Source organism: Musa acuminata, chromosome BXJ2-4, assembly GCF_036884655.1.
Source record: "Musa acuminata AAA Group cultivar baxijiao chromosome BXJ2-4, Cavendish_Baxijiao_AAA, whole genome shotgun sequence".
Classification (NCBI taxonomy): Eukaryota; Viridiplantae; Streptophyta; class Magnoliopsida; order Zingiberales; family Musaceae; genus Musa; species Musa acuminata.
The window spans coordinates 6,911,706-6,927,075 of NC_088341.1; the positions used below are offsets into that span (position 1 = coordinate 6,911,706).

At 36.4% G+C, this 15,370-nt stretch overlaps 2 protein-coding genes across 6 annotated transcripts; both read left to right on the forward strand.

Moving 5' to 3' along the window:
- LOC135582734 (elongation factor Ts, mitochondrial-like) lies at positions 1 to 10,488 on the forward strand. 5 transcript variants are annotated; one of them, XM_065103361.1, is made up of 9 exons: positions 1 to 151; positions 822 to 1,111; positions 1,204 to 1,376; positions 3,539 to 3,628; positions 5,049 to 5,223; positions 6,374 to 6,558; positions 7,521 to 7,646; positions 7,877 to 7,965; positions 10,149 to 10,488. In XM_065103361.1, the coding sequence occupies exons 2-9, from the start codon at positions 823 to 825 to the stop codon at positions 10,186 to 10,188; spliced, it is 1,167 nt and encodes a 388-aa protein (XP_064959433.1). In that variant the 5' UTR covers positions 1 to 151; position 822; the 3' UTR covers positions 10,189 to 10,488. The 5 variants fall into 5 exon arrangements, with proteins under 5 accessions (XP_064959433.1, XP_064959431.1, XP_064959430.1 ...); XM_065103359.1 differs by having other exon boundaries at positions 11 to 151; positions 803 to 1,111; XM_065103358.1 differs by having other exon boundaries at positions 26 to 155; positions 803 to 1,111.
- Positions 10,489 to 11,533: 1,045 nt separating this feature from the next.
- LOC135609757 (non-structural maintenance of chromosomes element 4 homolog A-like) lies at positions 11,534 to 15,287 on the forward strand. The gene is made up of 8 exons (XM_065103363.1): positions 11,534 to 11,671; positions 11,748 to 11,984; positions 12,071 to 12,151; positions 12,896 to 13,145; positions 13,306 to 13,396; positions 13,981 to 14,197; positions 14,288 to 14,379; positions 14,840 to 15,287. Exons 2-8 carry the CDS (start codon positions 11,822 to 11,824, stop codon positions 15,065 to 15,067), a joined length of 1,122 nt encoding a protein of 373 aa, XP_064959435.1. The 5' UTR covers positions 11,534 to 11,671; positions 11,748 to 11,821; the 3' UTR covers positions 15,068 to 15,287.
- The last annotated feature ends 83 nt before the right edge of the window (positions 15,288 to 15,370 follow it).

Sequence of the window (15,370 nt, forward strand, 5' to 3'; positions counted from 1 at the left end):
GTGATGTCGTCGTGATTCCAACTACTCAACGGTTCAGATCTTCCGATCAATGGATCTTGGCTACTAAAACCCTCGAGCCAAACCCTCGCAAGTCTATTGGAGTCGGCTCTTTCTCCCTCCTCAAACCGGAATTATTAGTCCTGCAGAATCGGTAGGTATGCTTCTCTGTCTGCTTCATCTGTCGTGCGATTTCTCGTTGAATCCGTTGCAGTTATTCTCCTTCTCCTGCTTTTCTGGTTAATCCCTCTTCGCTTTTTTGTGCTTCAATCCTTTGCTAAATTTTTCCGATGGTTTATGGATATTTTTATGGAAATCGCTACTTTTCCTTCTTAGTTAGCATTTAATTTGTCATAATAGGAAGAACTTCATGATTTTAGACAAATTTATTTGCTTTGTATTGTCCTCACAGCGTCCTCTCTCTTGTGATCTAATAAATTGCTTAGTTTGTCCGATTCCTTAATGTTCATCCTAAAAGATGGGGCTACTCATTGTTCTCCAAACAACAGTTGGAAATTTAAAGCGTGTTAGTTCTTCTCTTTGCTTTTCAGTTGCACAGGTGTTTTTTTTTTTGTGACAAAGAAAAAAGATTGAATCTATGTTTTTCCGAGTTTTATTTACTTGCTGATTTCAAATTATTGCATATTGTTCTTACATGTGTGGTTTCTAGTATATTTTGTAAAATTTTCATGCTTCATGATAACTTCCTTGATTCTACTGAAGTACCAAGAAGACGCCTTGGTTGGATATATTTAAATTTTTTCCACATTTATAGCCTATTATTCATTGACTTATGTTCTTATAGGATATTGTTGGGTTTTCAGAATGGCATGCTGTAGAAGTGCAAAGAGTCTCACACGGTTAATACTCAGCGAATTGAGTGTCGGTAGGCAGCCCAGAAAGGGTTATTTTTTTCGGGCATATATAGGGGAGCCAGCAGTTAAGCCAAGAGGGTTGGTAAACTTGAATGCCTCAAGACAAGTGCTTTTGAGAAGGTTTAGCACCGAAGTGTCAGCTAATGAGCAGATTAATCTCATCAAACAGTTGAGGGAAAGAACAAGTGCACCTATTAAGGATGTCAAACTTTCTCTTGTTACTTGTAACTGGGATCTAGGTTTGTTGCCATATTACTCTGTCTAATATCCATTTTATTTAATGTTTTTTCTGGTCATTATCTCTACATAATTGCTTTGCTTGATAACACAGAGGCTGCACAGAAGGACCTTAGAAAGAGAGGGGTGGTTCTTGCTGCAAAGAAATCCTCAAGAACTGCTGCCGAGGGTTTACTTTCAGTGGCACAGACTGAGAAAAAAGCTGCTGTAGTTGAACTCAACTGTGAGACAGACTTTGTAGCAAGAAATGATGTATTTCAATACCTGGTTAGTATTCATTCAACTTTGGTGAAATCACTAGATTTTGTACTAGCCCTCCACAATGCTGTCATGATATTGACCATGTGGATTTTTATGATTTAGCCAAGGAGTGGGATGACCGTAAACTAGAGATGCTAGACAGGACAATGTTCCTAAATCTCATTTTAAGTATGTCATAAACTGTTTACAAAATGATGTTACAATTTCTTAAACTCTTTATCTTGCAAGATCACGATATTTAGAGTTCTCTCCCTAAATTTTCAGCTAATTCAGTAGCTCCATTTAGATGAGGTTAGTTCATGAGAATATTCCTCTCTAAGTTTTGTTTCCTAGTAGACAAACATCTTTCCTCTAGGAATGCATGTTTCCTTTCTTCTATTTTACATTAAAGTCTTTTAGATGGATGCATTTAAGGTATTTAATACACAAAATTCAGTAATTTAGACTAGTATCAGACAGCAGTTATGCCTGGTAACATTCAAGACAGATAAAAATTAGTTGATTTCAGACCCGAGGACATGGTAGTATAAAAACAACATTTTGCACCTCGACATTAACTGCCAGAAGTTATTTAAATTACCGTTTGTTGTACTGCTTGAGTTGGTATGGTACGAACACAGACTGGTCCGAAATCGAGATGCGGATCGCTGGAGTCCCCATCGGCACACCTCAACATACTGTGTATTGGTACACCGGTATATACCGATCCGACAAATCTCTAAGATGGGTCCGGTATCCGAAATGGCGAACCCTGATTTAAATATCATTTCTCCACTAGAAATTAACAGTTGGATTTCCTCAAATGAAATGCTTTCCTTCTCAAACCTCATTCTTTTTGTTTTCTTTTTTTGTCATGCTATGGTGCTTGATCTTCCTTCCATTTGCAAAATTTAACTTTCCTCTTGTTGAATCAAATTCTCTCTTTTCTAACCAATATTGTATTGCATATCCCTTTAATTAAGGGATTCAATATTCTCCTAATTATCCCAAAGGCTTGTTTTACTGATATTACTCTGAAACACAGTGATAAAAATTTTCAAAATGTTAACTTTCTTGTCTTTTTCATTGATGCATTAATGTAATCACATACAAGGTTAAAGTCCTGGTCATATTGATTAGTACAAATAAGTATTTAAATATCTGGATTGGGCAATTTCATTTGGTCCAATCTGAAATGGAGCTTATTACTTGGTAACTCACTGTACTGGGATTATCGTGCAATAAGTTGATATTGGTATCAGATGTTTTTAAATTCTTTCCTGTTTATATCAGGATATAACAGCTATTGACAGTTGCCTACCATTTGGTAACCCCCATATTTTGTCCCCTCCCTATCCAGATCCTTAGAGCAGTTGGCATGGGGGTGTACTAATACATGATCTGCCCAAGCCTACCTGTACCATTCTGGTCATCCTGAGGACCAGTGTCGGTATCGGACCAAGATCTGAACCCTTGGTTACATATGTCTCCTATTTATATAGAGTGAAATGAGCTGTTGCAAATGTGATTGTCTACTGATTAAAACAATTAAGGTGATGAGAACTTACGGGAACCTTGCCAACATAAGGATCTCCCTCCATGCTTACCATATTCATATGCTTGAAGCCTCAAAAATCCGATTGCATGAGGACATTGAAACTTCATTTTGTTGCCTTAAAGAAAAGATTTCCTGAAATTCTTAAACCCAATTGCTTGTTGTGCACTTATGAAAAGTTAGAAGGTGTAATGATGAACACCTAGATCATTCCCAAAGATTTTTCTTGAACTTGTCTTTCCCATTCCATGTATCATTGTCAATTTGTCAGTGCATACTAAAGCGCAGGACCTCAACTACTGGGTGGGGATCACATCTCTGTATTGCGTTAATGAGACAACTTGAGAAAGATTGGCCTTCATCACCAGAATACAACAGCAAAGAAGAGTATAAAATCCATCTATCAAACATGTAGAAACTGGCAACAAAATATTTATTTAAGTCTATCAAATATGTATCCAGTGTCACTTTACTTTTGCTACTTAGAAAGTTTGAATCCCTTGAGGCAGAATGTATTTGCTGCATGATTCAAGTTATATGCCTCAGTTACAACTTTTTTCCAAGATTATTTAATTTTTTGTTGTATGGTCATTGATTTCTGGTGAGCAGTACAAACTTTTTCTTCCTATTTCAGGCTTCGTCTTTGGCAAAGATAGCTTTATCAGCTGAAAGTTCAATGGTGCAAACTCAAGAAGCTTTTATATTTGGACCTGAATACTTGGAGGTACACATGTACAAATGCACTTATTCTGATGTCGATCTTAGTTTGTGACAGTAAGATTTATAATTGACCAAGAAAGCTGGGATACCATTCCAGACACACATAGCTGCCTTGAGAACTTATAACATCTGTCACTTTGAAGCAGATATAAATGCTCTTTATTCTGACAAGCAGAAAAATAATTGAATTTACTAGTACAACTACAATATGAAAAGGCTAGTCGAGATGCTAAAGTTGTCTTACGAAAAAGAGAAGGATGCTACATGACATATGATTCTTTCTGCAAATTTTGCCTGTTCATGAGGATCCGATTTGGAAATCCAACTTTTCTGAATCTTGTTTGATAGGCCATTTGTTTTTTTTTAAATCTTTTTTAAATGCTTGTTCCACCTGGCCAGCAGCTTGAATAGTATAGTTTTTTTTCTGTATTATTTAATAAAACAAGTTCTAGGAATGCCAAAGGTCATATGTGACTGTAATTAATGGCAAATTTAGGTAGACAAACAATATAAATGCTCTTTTTTCCTTCTTCATTTCCCCTTCTAATATCAAGCATGCAAGTTGTATGTAACCATGAAACCAGCTTCTGTTCGAGTTGAGTGTTTTCCCAGATAACCATATAATTTCCATGTGTTATGAAGTTTGTGTGAACCTTATAGTACTACCAAACCAATGCAAGAGATACAGAAAAAAGAGAGTGAAGGGAAGTAAAATTAGGGAAAGAAAAAAGGAAGAGAGAGGCTGATGGTGATCAGATATTTGTCCGGTTCTGGCTCATTAAGTATGAGTCTTATATATAGAAGAAAAGGCTTAGCTTTACAGAAGGAAGAAATTTATATGCATGGGCCATCTTTGTCATGTGCATAACAAAAACGAGCGTAATCAGAAAGGGCTTTATTCATGAACGGTTATCCTACACAAAGAAACTGAAGATAAATCAAATATTGATGGTATCTCCAAGGTCTTTTTTGCCAGTGTGGAGACTGTTTCTAGTTAATGCATTAATTTTGCTAGAGCAATTCTTTTTTCCTGCTTTAGCACTTTTTGCTTTCCTGCTTAATGTTTATTTGACACTGTTTTTTATTCTGGCTCCTATGGTTTGTCAACCACAATAGTGAGGAAGTGGCCAATCAATTGGCCTCAAGAATAATTCCTGATGATGATACCTAGTCGGCTTCTCTCTTTTTGCCACAGAGCTGTGTTCTTGTTTCCATAGTAGCAACAATCATGGAACTTGCACTGATTGTATATTATATTATTGTTTACCTAATCCAACATAATACATCTATGAGAACCAATATGAGACAGTTTGAACAGAAGATTCTAGTGAAAAAATGTATTTTATATCATGATTCTTTTGTAATTGGTATTTGGTATTCTCTTTTTGGATGCTTAATTAATGACGAAAGTTACTGTATTATAGAACATGAAGATTAATTTGGATCATCCAAAAATTTCTGGAGAAACTACAGTGCAAAATGCAGTTACAGAAGTTGCTGCCATGGTTGGGGAGAATGTGAAGATTAGAAGAGGTTATGCATTGTCCACATCTTCACATGGTGCTGTCTTATCTTACCTACACACATGTCCCCAACCAGGTAAGCCAATAGTAGACTATTTTAACATTTTTTAACAAGCTTTATTGGATTTGGGAAGATGTACGATTCACCTTCATACGTGGTTGGCAATAAATAATGTTTGTTTGAATTGGAGTTAGGAAGTGCAACCAATATGCATTATAACACAACAAAGGCACTATATATGATCTCATGATTGACTCACTATTTACTATTTTTATAATATGTAGTTGTTTGCATGATTTGCAATTTTCGGAGTACTGGTCTTTTTAATAAGGGTGACCATAGGTAAGGCTGTTTATATTGACCCTTTACAGATTTGAGGGAGCCTCGTTCACTGGGTTTGCCTAAGACACATATTGTGCATATCTTTTTGCTAACAGTCGTTTCATTTGTTGCTCCTTCCATTTGTATCAATGAGAGAGCCATCTAGGTTGCATATCATCTGACATACTGCTGATAGACACAGCAGTGGATGGAAAGGTTTGTCTGTCTAACTCACATACACTTGTGAGATTCAATATCTACCTTCTCACATCTCTAACAGAGAATGATGATGGGATCCTCTTGAAAAAAGAGAAGAAAATGCCCTCAGCTATATATTTTTGCAACCCAGTTCTGTTATTATAGTTTTTGATCCCAGAAACTCATATTTTGAAGAAAATAGAGGCTCTCATATATTGTAATAACTATTTTTAGAAATTACTGTCTGAATATACCTAAATGTTGTATTCTTATTGTTGATGGTTGTGGTCGTTGATGCTATTAATGCTAGATGTATTTTGGATTAGCTACCTTCAGATTGACATGATTATCTTTAAAGTTTTGTTAGACTCTACACTCCTGCAATGATAATTTAGATTTTAAGGTATACTTATTAAGGTACTGATTTTAGTCTTTAAGTGTGTTGACTCATTTCAAAAATTAAATTTGATGGTTGACTGTTAAATATAGTATTTTACCAGCAAGTCATGTTTGTTGATTAGTGTTGATATCATGCTTCAGTATCTATATTGTGCTACTTATGTTTGGACTTAAATTTTTTTATGATGGACAGTTTTGATCTTTTAGTCATGCTTAAAGCTAGATCAAATTTCATAGCAGCTTGGGAGGTGAACATTATCAGAGTTAACATGGTTTATCATGATGTAGCTATTTGTTTCTCTTCCAGGATTGGGCCGCATTGCTGGATTGTTGACACTGGAGATAGAAGATGGCAATGCTTCACTTGATGCTCTTCGTGGGGTTGGTTCGTCATTGGCAATGCACATAGTGGCATCGAAGCCTTTGTTCTTGTCTAAAGAACTTGTTCCTTCTGAGGCTTTAGAGAGTGAGCGTGACATACTTAAGGCACAGGTAGGTAATTATCCATAATTGTAGAATCAAAGATTCTGAACTCCATCCATGTGTTTCTTATTCAGACTACGATATTGGGACAAGAGCCACTTGTGTGGAGATAAAACTTCTTTTAGCTATGATCCGTACTCTTTTGTAGAGTGTTCCCTTGTTGTTGGTCCTGGATACCGTTGACAATTCTATAATCAGATTGTTTGATTCTTCTGATTACATTTTATCAATTTGCCAATTCTGTGGTCTCTTTATATCAACATTCATTTGTGTGAATAATATGTGTGTGAACAACTTTAATTTTACTTGATTGGAAATTAATTTGTGAGAATATCCATATTTTGAGAAAAAGAATTTATATATGATTGCTATTCTGAGAAAAAGAATTTACTTACCGTTTCAACAACAAAGAAAAAAAATCTGTCACTAGGTATGGGGAGGTTGTAAATGTGCAGTGGGACCCTTCGTGAGGGGTTTGGGAGGTTGCTTTCATGATTTGAACTAATTTACCAAGGTTGCATCATCTCAGTCTTATTATTGTGTCAAGACTGGGCCCCGAAGTTATAAATGAAGCCAATCATATACTTAGTTACAAGCATACTAGGTATAATAATCATAGTGCTAGTGCCTTTGTGCAAGTCGCTTCCTTTCGTTGGCCTAACAATTTTTCGCAAAAAGAATATACCATAATGGCCACACAAGAAGCATTCTTCTGTTGCTTGTTCATTGTTATCTATGTTCCTAGTGCCTTGTGAAATCTCTGTAGTGTTTATAAGCAGTAATATATTTTGGATTAAGTTTTCATTTTTAAGGTATATTCTCTTGTTGTCTTCTAATTTAACCTTGAATATGCATCTTAATATAGTCTTTGTAGTTTTTCATCTCCTACTAGACCTGCTAGATGTCTATGTTGCTATGTTCCAAATTTTCTATCAGCCAGTTAAGTTGTTTTTTTCTCTTTTTCATATCAGGCAGAAAGTTCAGGAAAATCTCAGATGGCCGTTGAAAAGATGGTGGAAGGTCGCATGAGGAAATACTATGAAGAAGTAGTCTTATTGGAACAGAAGTTTGTTATGAATGATAGTGTCAAAGTGAAGGTAATTAAGGGTTCAGACTTTAGACATCTTTTATTGGGTGGTTCTGTTTGGGATCTTTTTCATATATAGTATTTGCAGATATTGCTTACCGTTGATTTAATTGAGGCTTCCATCTGTAGTCATTCACCTTATTTTGGAACCCTAAATCAGTTCAGGCTTTAATATTAACTTTGCGAGGGTACTTTTCTCTGTGTGAAATTTCACATTGGTTTTGATGGTTTTGTCTGCAGTCACTGCTGAATGATTTATCAAAAGAAGTTGGTTCCTGTGTAAAAATTGGCAATTTCCTCAGAATGGAGGTCGGAGAAGGCATCCAGAGGTAGACGTTGTGTTGAATTTTTGTTTTACAAGACTAAATCTTCTTACTGTAAGCTGGGTTTTAAATATGTTGAAATTCATTAATATTTTTTTAAAAATTTTAATATTTGAAGTTATTTTATTTCTTAGAAGAAGCATTTAAATGTTTTCAACTGTATTTTTGAAGTTGCAACTACAGAGCATCAACTGAGTTTCAGTTGCTCCGAAGGGGCCATAAGCAAATATTGCATGATAAATGATGTGATGAGGACAATCACTTATAAACTGAACTGGAGCAACATAGTGAACATGAGATAAGATAATTGTTTTTAGTTTTTGCATTCTTTAATAGGATTGATTCATGAGGAGCTCCCACATGAGATCTTTGTGGTGTTTTTAAGGGTTTTACTCCCTTCAATTCTTTTGAAGCCAGCGCAAACTGTATGCAATCATGACATGTAATTATGGAGGGTCCATGGAAAGCAGCCTCATTATGGGCCTTCCGAATCAACCACCGACGCAATCAAGGCTGTTAAGATCAACTGAGCATTATGATGATCATTTCCTTTCTTGAGCTATTTCCCAACATGTCAATGCTCAGAAAAGGAAGGAGTAACATCCATGTTCCTCTTATGGAGGGTCCAGATTATTTTAACAAAATGACAGTGAAGAAAATATGATTAACCCCATCCTACTTATGCCCACATAAACTTCATTTCTTAGGTACAGTGATGCAGGGACTAACAATATATTCAGTGGTAGGTAACTGTTTATGTGATGGTCTCTAGCAAAAGTGAAGAACACAAGGAACAAAGAACTACAAGGATCTTCCAAAGTATTCACCAGTCCTTATTTCTCGTCCTGTCATTAGCATGGTGTTGAATAGATGGGAATGAGCAGCATTGGTTGATATTGCCCTTTGGAATTAGATTTCCAAATCCACTTATTCTTATATAGACAATGAGATAAATCGATTCCAAAGATAGATCTGGATAAGATAGTACTAAACTTCAGCTTAGTTGGTTGATATTGCCCTTTGGAATTAGGTTTCCAAGTCTACTTATTCTTATATGGACGATGAGATTAATCAATTCCAAAGATAGATCTGGATAGGATAGTACTAAACTTTAGATTAGTTGGTTGATATTGCCCTTTGGACTTGGTTTCCAAATCCACTTATTCTCATAGGGACAAAGTGATAAATCAATTCTAAAGATAGGTCTGGATAGGATAGTACTAAACTTCAGATTAGTATTGCGCAAGTCCATTTCCTATTTTGAATCATATTGGATAAGGTGTAGTCCTGAACGAACATAATATTTACAGAAGTAGGATTCAGAGAAATGTGGGTGTCAAAAAGCCAATTATCTGTCCTGATATTGATGGAACCTACAAGTACCATCACCAATGATATAAGAGAAAGCAGGATGCAGATGTTCCATGGCTTTTAGAAAAACCTCCAAGACCAACAAGTTTTGCGGTGATACTCAATATTCCAAGAATGAATTCCATCATACTTAGCATTAACAAACTCTGGAACAAACATCATTAGCCTGATTAAGGCAGGTTAAGTTAGATTCACATGTGGGAAATCATATTCTTATCCATGCAATATTTAAGAATTAAATGTGATCAAGCAGTATTTATTTTATTAGGTAAAATGGTGTGGTTAAATCTGTAACTCTTAATTGTGGTCATCAATTTAGCTTTGCTTTGCATTTCAAGTCTGTCTTTGAACACATTGGCATTCACCCGGAACTATTCTGTTGTCAAGCTTTTTTGTTCTGGCTTGCTTACTTCTTCAAGCAAGAAATTAAGGATATTAGAATTACAGATGTGTCCTTATTGCTGTTTTTAAGCTACAGATTTAGGTTTGGTAAGAACTGCAAAGATTTATACACCTGCAACAGGTTGTAATGCATGATTGGAAAATGTTAGCCGGCTTCGTCCATTCTTATCTGACATGTTTGTGCAGGATGAAAGTTCTTTAGTAGTTGGAACTTTTTGTACAAAATATTGGTATATGAAAAATGTTTGTTGGTGGTTTTGTTTTTGTCAGAAGAACCTAGTTGCCGGCAATGGTTAATGAATCATACAAGAAAAATGAGGATACTCAAAGGATACTATCACCTCTTATGGTTTCTATGTGATTGGACTTTGTCTCCTTTGTTTAAAGCTTGTGCCTAAATTATCTCCTAAATGCAGGCTTGGAGAGGCACCTGATGCCATGGCTCATGCTGCATAATTTTGATCACAAGATGGTTTTCGGAATAAAATGTCATTTCGCCCACAGACCTCAAGCAAAGTGTTCCCCTGATACTGGCCTGAAGCTCTGTATGAAATGAAACTTACTATTTTATTTATTCACATTAGAGCAATTTTTATTCTTGGATTTGATCACTGAAACCTTAGTATACGGTGTTATTAGGTATCTTTTCTTTGATTATTGTTGTCTGTGATGGAAATTAACAGAACAGATATACGACAGAGAACTGTGGTTTTATTAATACACATTATGATGAGAAAAAGAGTAGATTACTGGACACATTATGATAAGAAAGCATTATTGTTGTGTTACGTTGATAGGCCAAGTAGGTTCGTTCCACTTCATTGCATGACCCTTTTGAGGTGTGGCGATGGTTTGTGTTCCGCGATGGTTTGTGTTCCATCAAGGATATCACTCTACTGTGACATCATTCACTGGGGCTCTTTGAACTAGATGACATCATGCTCAACTCATTCATAACCGACCGATTTCCTCTTACCCAGCAAAGTTGTAATTGCTTACCAAATGTTCTTCTGCTACTATCACAACCTTCTATGAACACCATGGATCACAGAAACAAAACCAAAAAGTGCAAGCTACAAGATTTAATAGTGGCACCATGACAAAGTTGCTATATCACAAGAGAGAGGACATATTTTATTAATACACATTATGATGAGAAAAATATTAGATTATTAGACATATTTTATATCTGCCTAAGAAAACATTATTGTGGTGTTACGATGATAGGCGAAGAAGGTTCGTTCCACCATCCTAATTGCATGACCTACACATTATGATGAGAAAAAGAGTAGATTACTGGACATATTGTATATCAAAACATTATTGTGGTATTACGATAATAGGCGAAGAAGGTTCGTTCCACCATCCTCATTATATGATCATTTTGAGGTGTGATGATAGTTTGTGTTCCATCAAGGATATGATGATAGTTTGTGTTCCATCAAGGATATCACTCTGCGTTAAACTCGAGTCTCTTTAAACGTTGCTATCATCAAATGAGTGTCGACTGTATCACGTTGATAAATCTTATATATATATATATATATATATATATATATATATATATATATATATATATATATATATATAATATTTGTGGCTTTTATTGGGAAATGAGGGATGGTTTTTGGAAAATAAAATAGGATAGAGGATTTTTTTTCTCCCAAAACATATAGATATAAATATTATATATATATATATATATATATATATATATATATATATATATATATATATATATATATATATATATATAATGAAAAAGAGAATAAACCAAAGAGCGGCCTTCTCCTAATTTTGACGGGAAGGGAAAGAGCGCGGTCGGGATTGGAACTCCGAAATTGGCCTGCCGCTCTTATCTCTTACAATTCCATCTGTCTCTTCCCCCAAAACCCTTGCGCTGGCCGCTGCTTCTTCCCTCTCCTACCTGCCGTTCATGGTAATGCTGGCTGGTTTCCCGATCGGTAATTCTATTCGCTCGGAAGTTTTCCCTAAACCCTGTCGGACGGCGATAGATCGATAATTGGCCAGGAATCGTTGGAGGTGTCGGGGTTGCAGTGTGAGATTGGATTTCCTGACTGCGCACACTATGGTGAGGGCAACGAAGCAGCGACTGCCGGAAGGTAGGGGCGGAGGAGGAGGGGAGAACGGGCAGGGCAACGATGCCGGAGCCGCGTCGTCAAATCGTCAAGGGACAGCGCATCGTCGGGTTCTTCGATCCCGGTATCTGGCCGTGAAGAACATGATCAGCGGTTGGTATTCGATTAAATTGTGTCCTCTCCCTCTGATACTTCCCAGGCTGATTAGGTTTCTTTCTTTTTACTGAAATGGGTCTCAGATAAGAGGGAAGATATCACGAAAGTTGATTCCGACAAATTCAACTCAATTATCACGGAGGTTGAGAGCTTGCACGAACTTGGTATGTATGCCAGATTGTAGCACTTGCCTAAATCATGCGTCATGACTTTTCCCTTCTGCTTCTATTCTTCAGTGTCGCCATTGCAAAACGTATATTAATTTCCTTCTCTTTGAAACATGAGGAAACCCTCATTAGGATAACGCTGCTATAGAAAAGAGGGTTTTTTTTTTATTGTTTGCAATCAGGAGATATACTTGCAAGGAATGGTGGTCTGGCCGATGCATTGTAATATCTTTTGGTTGAACAGCAGGATGACTAACGCATATTATATGATTATCTGCTTATGTAAAGTTGTTTGCAAATGCTATATTTGTTCATGGGATTTAACTCTCCCTTTACAGGATTTTACTACCGTCCATTCAGGGTGACATTTGTGAAATGTTAACTTGACAATTCTGTCTGATATGAGTATCAAAGTTATCGAACCTTTTCTGTTTATCTTTTATAATGTTCCCTTCCTCCTTTTCCTACTTTCTGTAGGTATATGTATAAGTTTTTCTTGCTGCTTAAGGTACCATGTATGTTTACCTCATGTACTATTCATGGTCTAGCGTAGAGAAGCATTGATTAGTCATAGATATCATTACTTTGGTAACTGATGAACTCTCTAGTCTCTATGTAATCAATTGCATGGTAAATTTTAGGTGATTGTGCTGAATGGACTTGAAGTTTTTATCTATCTACCTTTCTCAAATGGTTCATCATTCCGCTTCTGTTTTACAAAATTTCATCTTATGATCACAGTTCAGAAGCCCAGGGAGCAAGTAGCAGATGCAGAGGCTCTTTTAGACATTGCCTGCACCCTGGTAACATCAGTTAAATCTCAAACAAATGAAGGTGTGACCCCTTCAGATTTTGTTACCACCCTCCTGAGGAACTTCGGTGAACAAAATGGTGGATCAGACTTGGGGAGTACTTTGAACAATCTCCATTGGTCAGATGTTGGTCATGCTGTCTCCCATGTTTTCAGAAGTGCACCTGGATATCATACAATGTAATAGTTCTCATAGATCTTCTGTTGAGTGTCTGATTGAGTAGATGGTGATAGGTTTTTTCATGATAAATCTAAGTTGACTTCAAAGTGTCTGTTGCAATAATTAGGTACATGCGCCTTTGTGCTTGTCATTCTTATCATTCGTTTTTCATAATGCCAGGATCGGTCCCATGAATACTGAATTGAAGCAGCGGAAGGTTGTTGCTCAGAGAAAACGAACAAGACCAACTGAAAGCACTCATCCTGAAGAGGTTAGTGCCTCTGAGCTTGTTTATTTAACTCTTCAAGGATGGTATGCCTGTCACTTTGACTGGAAAGTTGTTCTAAACAATGTTAAATTTTTTTTGTGACTGCTCTCAATACCATAATATTATTTGGACTAGTTTTGGTGAAAACCAAATTGTATCTTACTAGCTGTTTAGTGACTCTTGGTATTGCTTCTGCTGCTTCGGTTGCAAAATGTGCAGATTATTATCATGTTATATGCACTTGTTTTTCCCTATTATTTTGTCCTCTGTTTCGGGGAGATGCATGCAATGCTGTATTATGCCAATAAGAGACCCTTGCAAGATTTATTATTGTTGTACCTCAACAATTGTGAAGGAGACATGATTGTCTGATATGTAAAGTCCACTCTAAGGTCTTATCTGTTATCTGGAATAATTATGCATGGTTATTGTATTTAATGTTAATTATTGAAGTTCAAAAGCTTCCATTAATGCACAGCAAGATTGGCTGAATAATGTACTCCTAGTAGCTGTTCTTTATAAGTACAGGCTAATACATTACATTATTGGAGTTATATATATATGTATTGTTTTCTGGTGATATACAGCTTGCTGATGCTGGAACTGAAGTGAAAACTGACACAGACAAGAATATGTCAACCATGTTTGATATCTTAAGAAGAAAGAGAAGTGTGAAGTTGGAAAATCTGGTTCTGAATAGAGAATCTTTTGCACAGACAGTAGAGAATATATTCGCCCTATCATTTCTGGTAAAAGATGGAAGAGCAGAAATCATAGTGAATGATAGCAGGCACCATATTGTCTGTAAGTTTTCATCTTGGAATGCTCAGTATTTCATTTGACCTTTGTTAGCCCCTTAAGGAACTTCTGATATGCTTCTAATTTTGTTACCAGCTCCAAGAAATGCTCCTGTGGCCACCGCTGTGGCTTCGGGTGATGTCTCATACAGTCATTTTGTTTTCAGATTTGACTTCAAGGACTGGAAGGTATGGAGTATGAACTGCATAACTGGTTGTCTACTTTTTTTTTTTTGGTTTTGCTTTGACATTCTAGTATCCTTTTTCTCTATCCAAATCTAGTTGTTACGGATCAAGTTGTGAACATAATATTAATTATCAATTTTGGGGAAACTAACCGGGATTTTTTAGAGAGCCATGGGAGAAGAAACCATCACGTGTTATTACCATTTTGTCTTCTTGATTTGCCTAATGCTTGATATGTCAGTTTTGAGATTATTCATGTAACCAAAGATATCTTGAATTGAAGATGTGTCACCCTTTCATTTAGTCTACTAATTGCCCCAATATCCGGGAGGCAATTACGACTTTATGAATGGTGCATTATCATGATTAGCCATGTTTGTGTTACATATACTAGATTGAGATGCCTATATAGTCAGGCTATGGATATATATGGTTGATATGATATTGTTGTGTCTTTTGGCAGTTGATGATAGATAATGTAGATGTTGGAGAAGAGTTGATGCCACACAGGATACGTGCAAATACATCTGGCTCAGAGGTTGGTGGTGTTGAGTCAGCTGCGCCTGCAACACCTATCCGAAAGCTGACTAGAAATCGGGGATTGGTGATACAGGAAGAATCTATTGTTGAGGACTCTCCAGAAACTGATACTGGTGTCCAAAATGTCAAGAAAAAACGCCTCTTTGGTTAGAGATATAGATGATAGTAGAGCTAGAATTTGGCTAGCTTAATCTTGAGCGTCAGCCGCTATTATGTTCTGCAGCTGCAGTGCTGGAGGGCATATACTGTAGCAGTGTTGTATTCTATGTTTTAAGATGTAACAGGTAAATTATCGTTGATTGGCGCGTCATTCGTTGTTATACTAACTCGTGGAAGGTATTAATAGATCTTTTGCCAATTTTGAGTGATAAGCCAGATTGTGATTGTTACATGTGGTAAGAGTTTTGGATCCAACTTGGGTCCACTCCCCAAATTAGTGGAGGATTTGGATGGT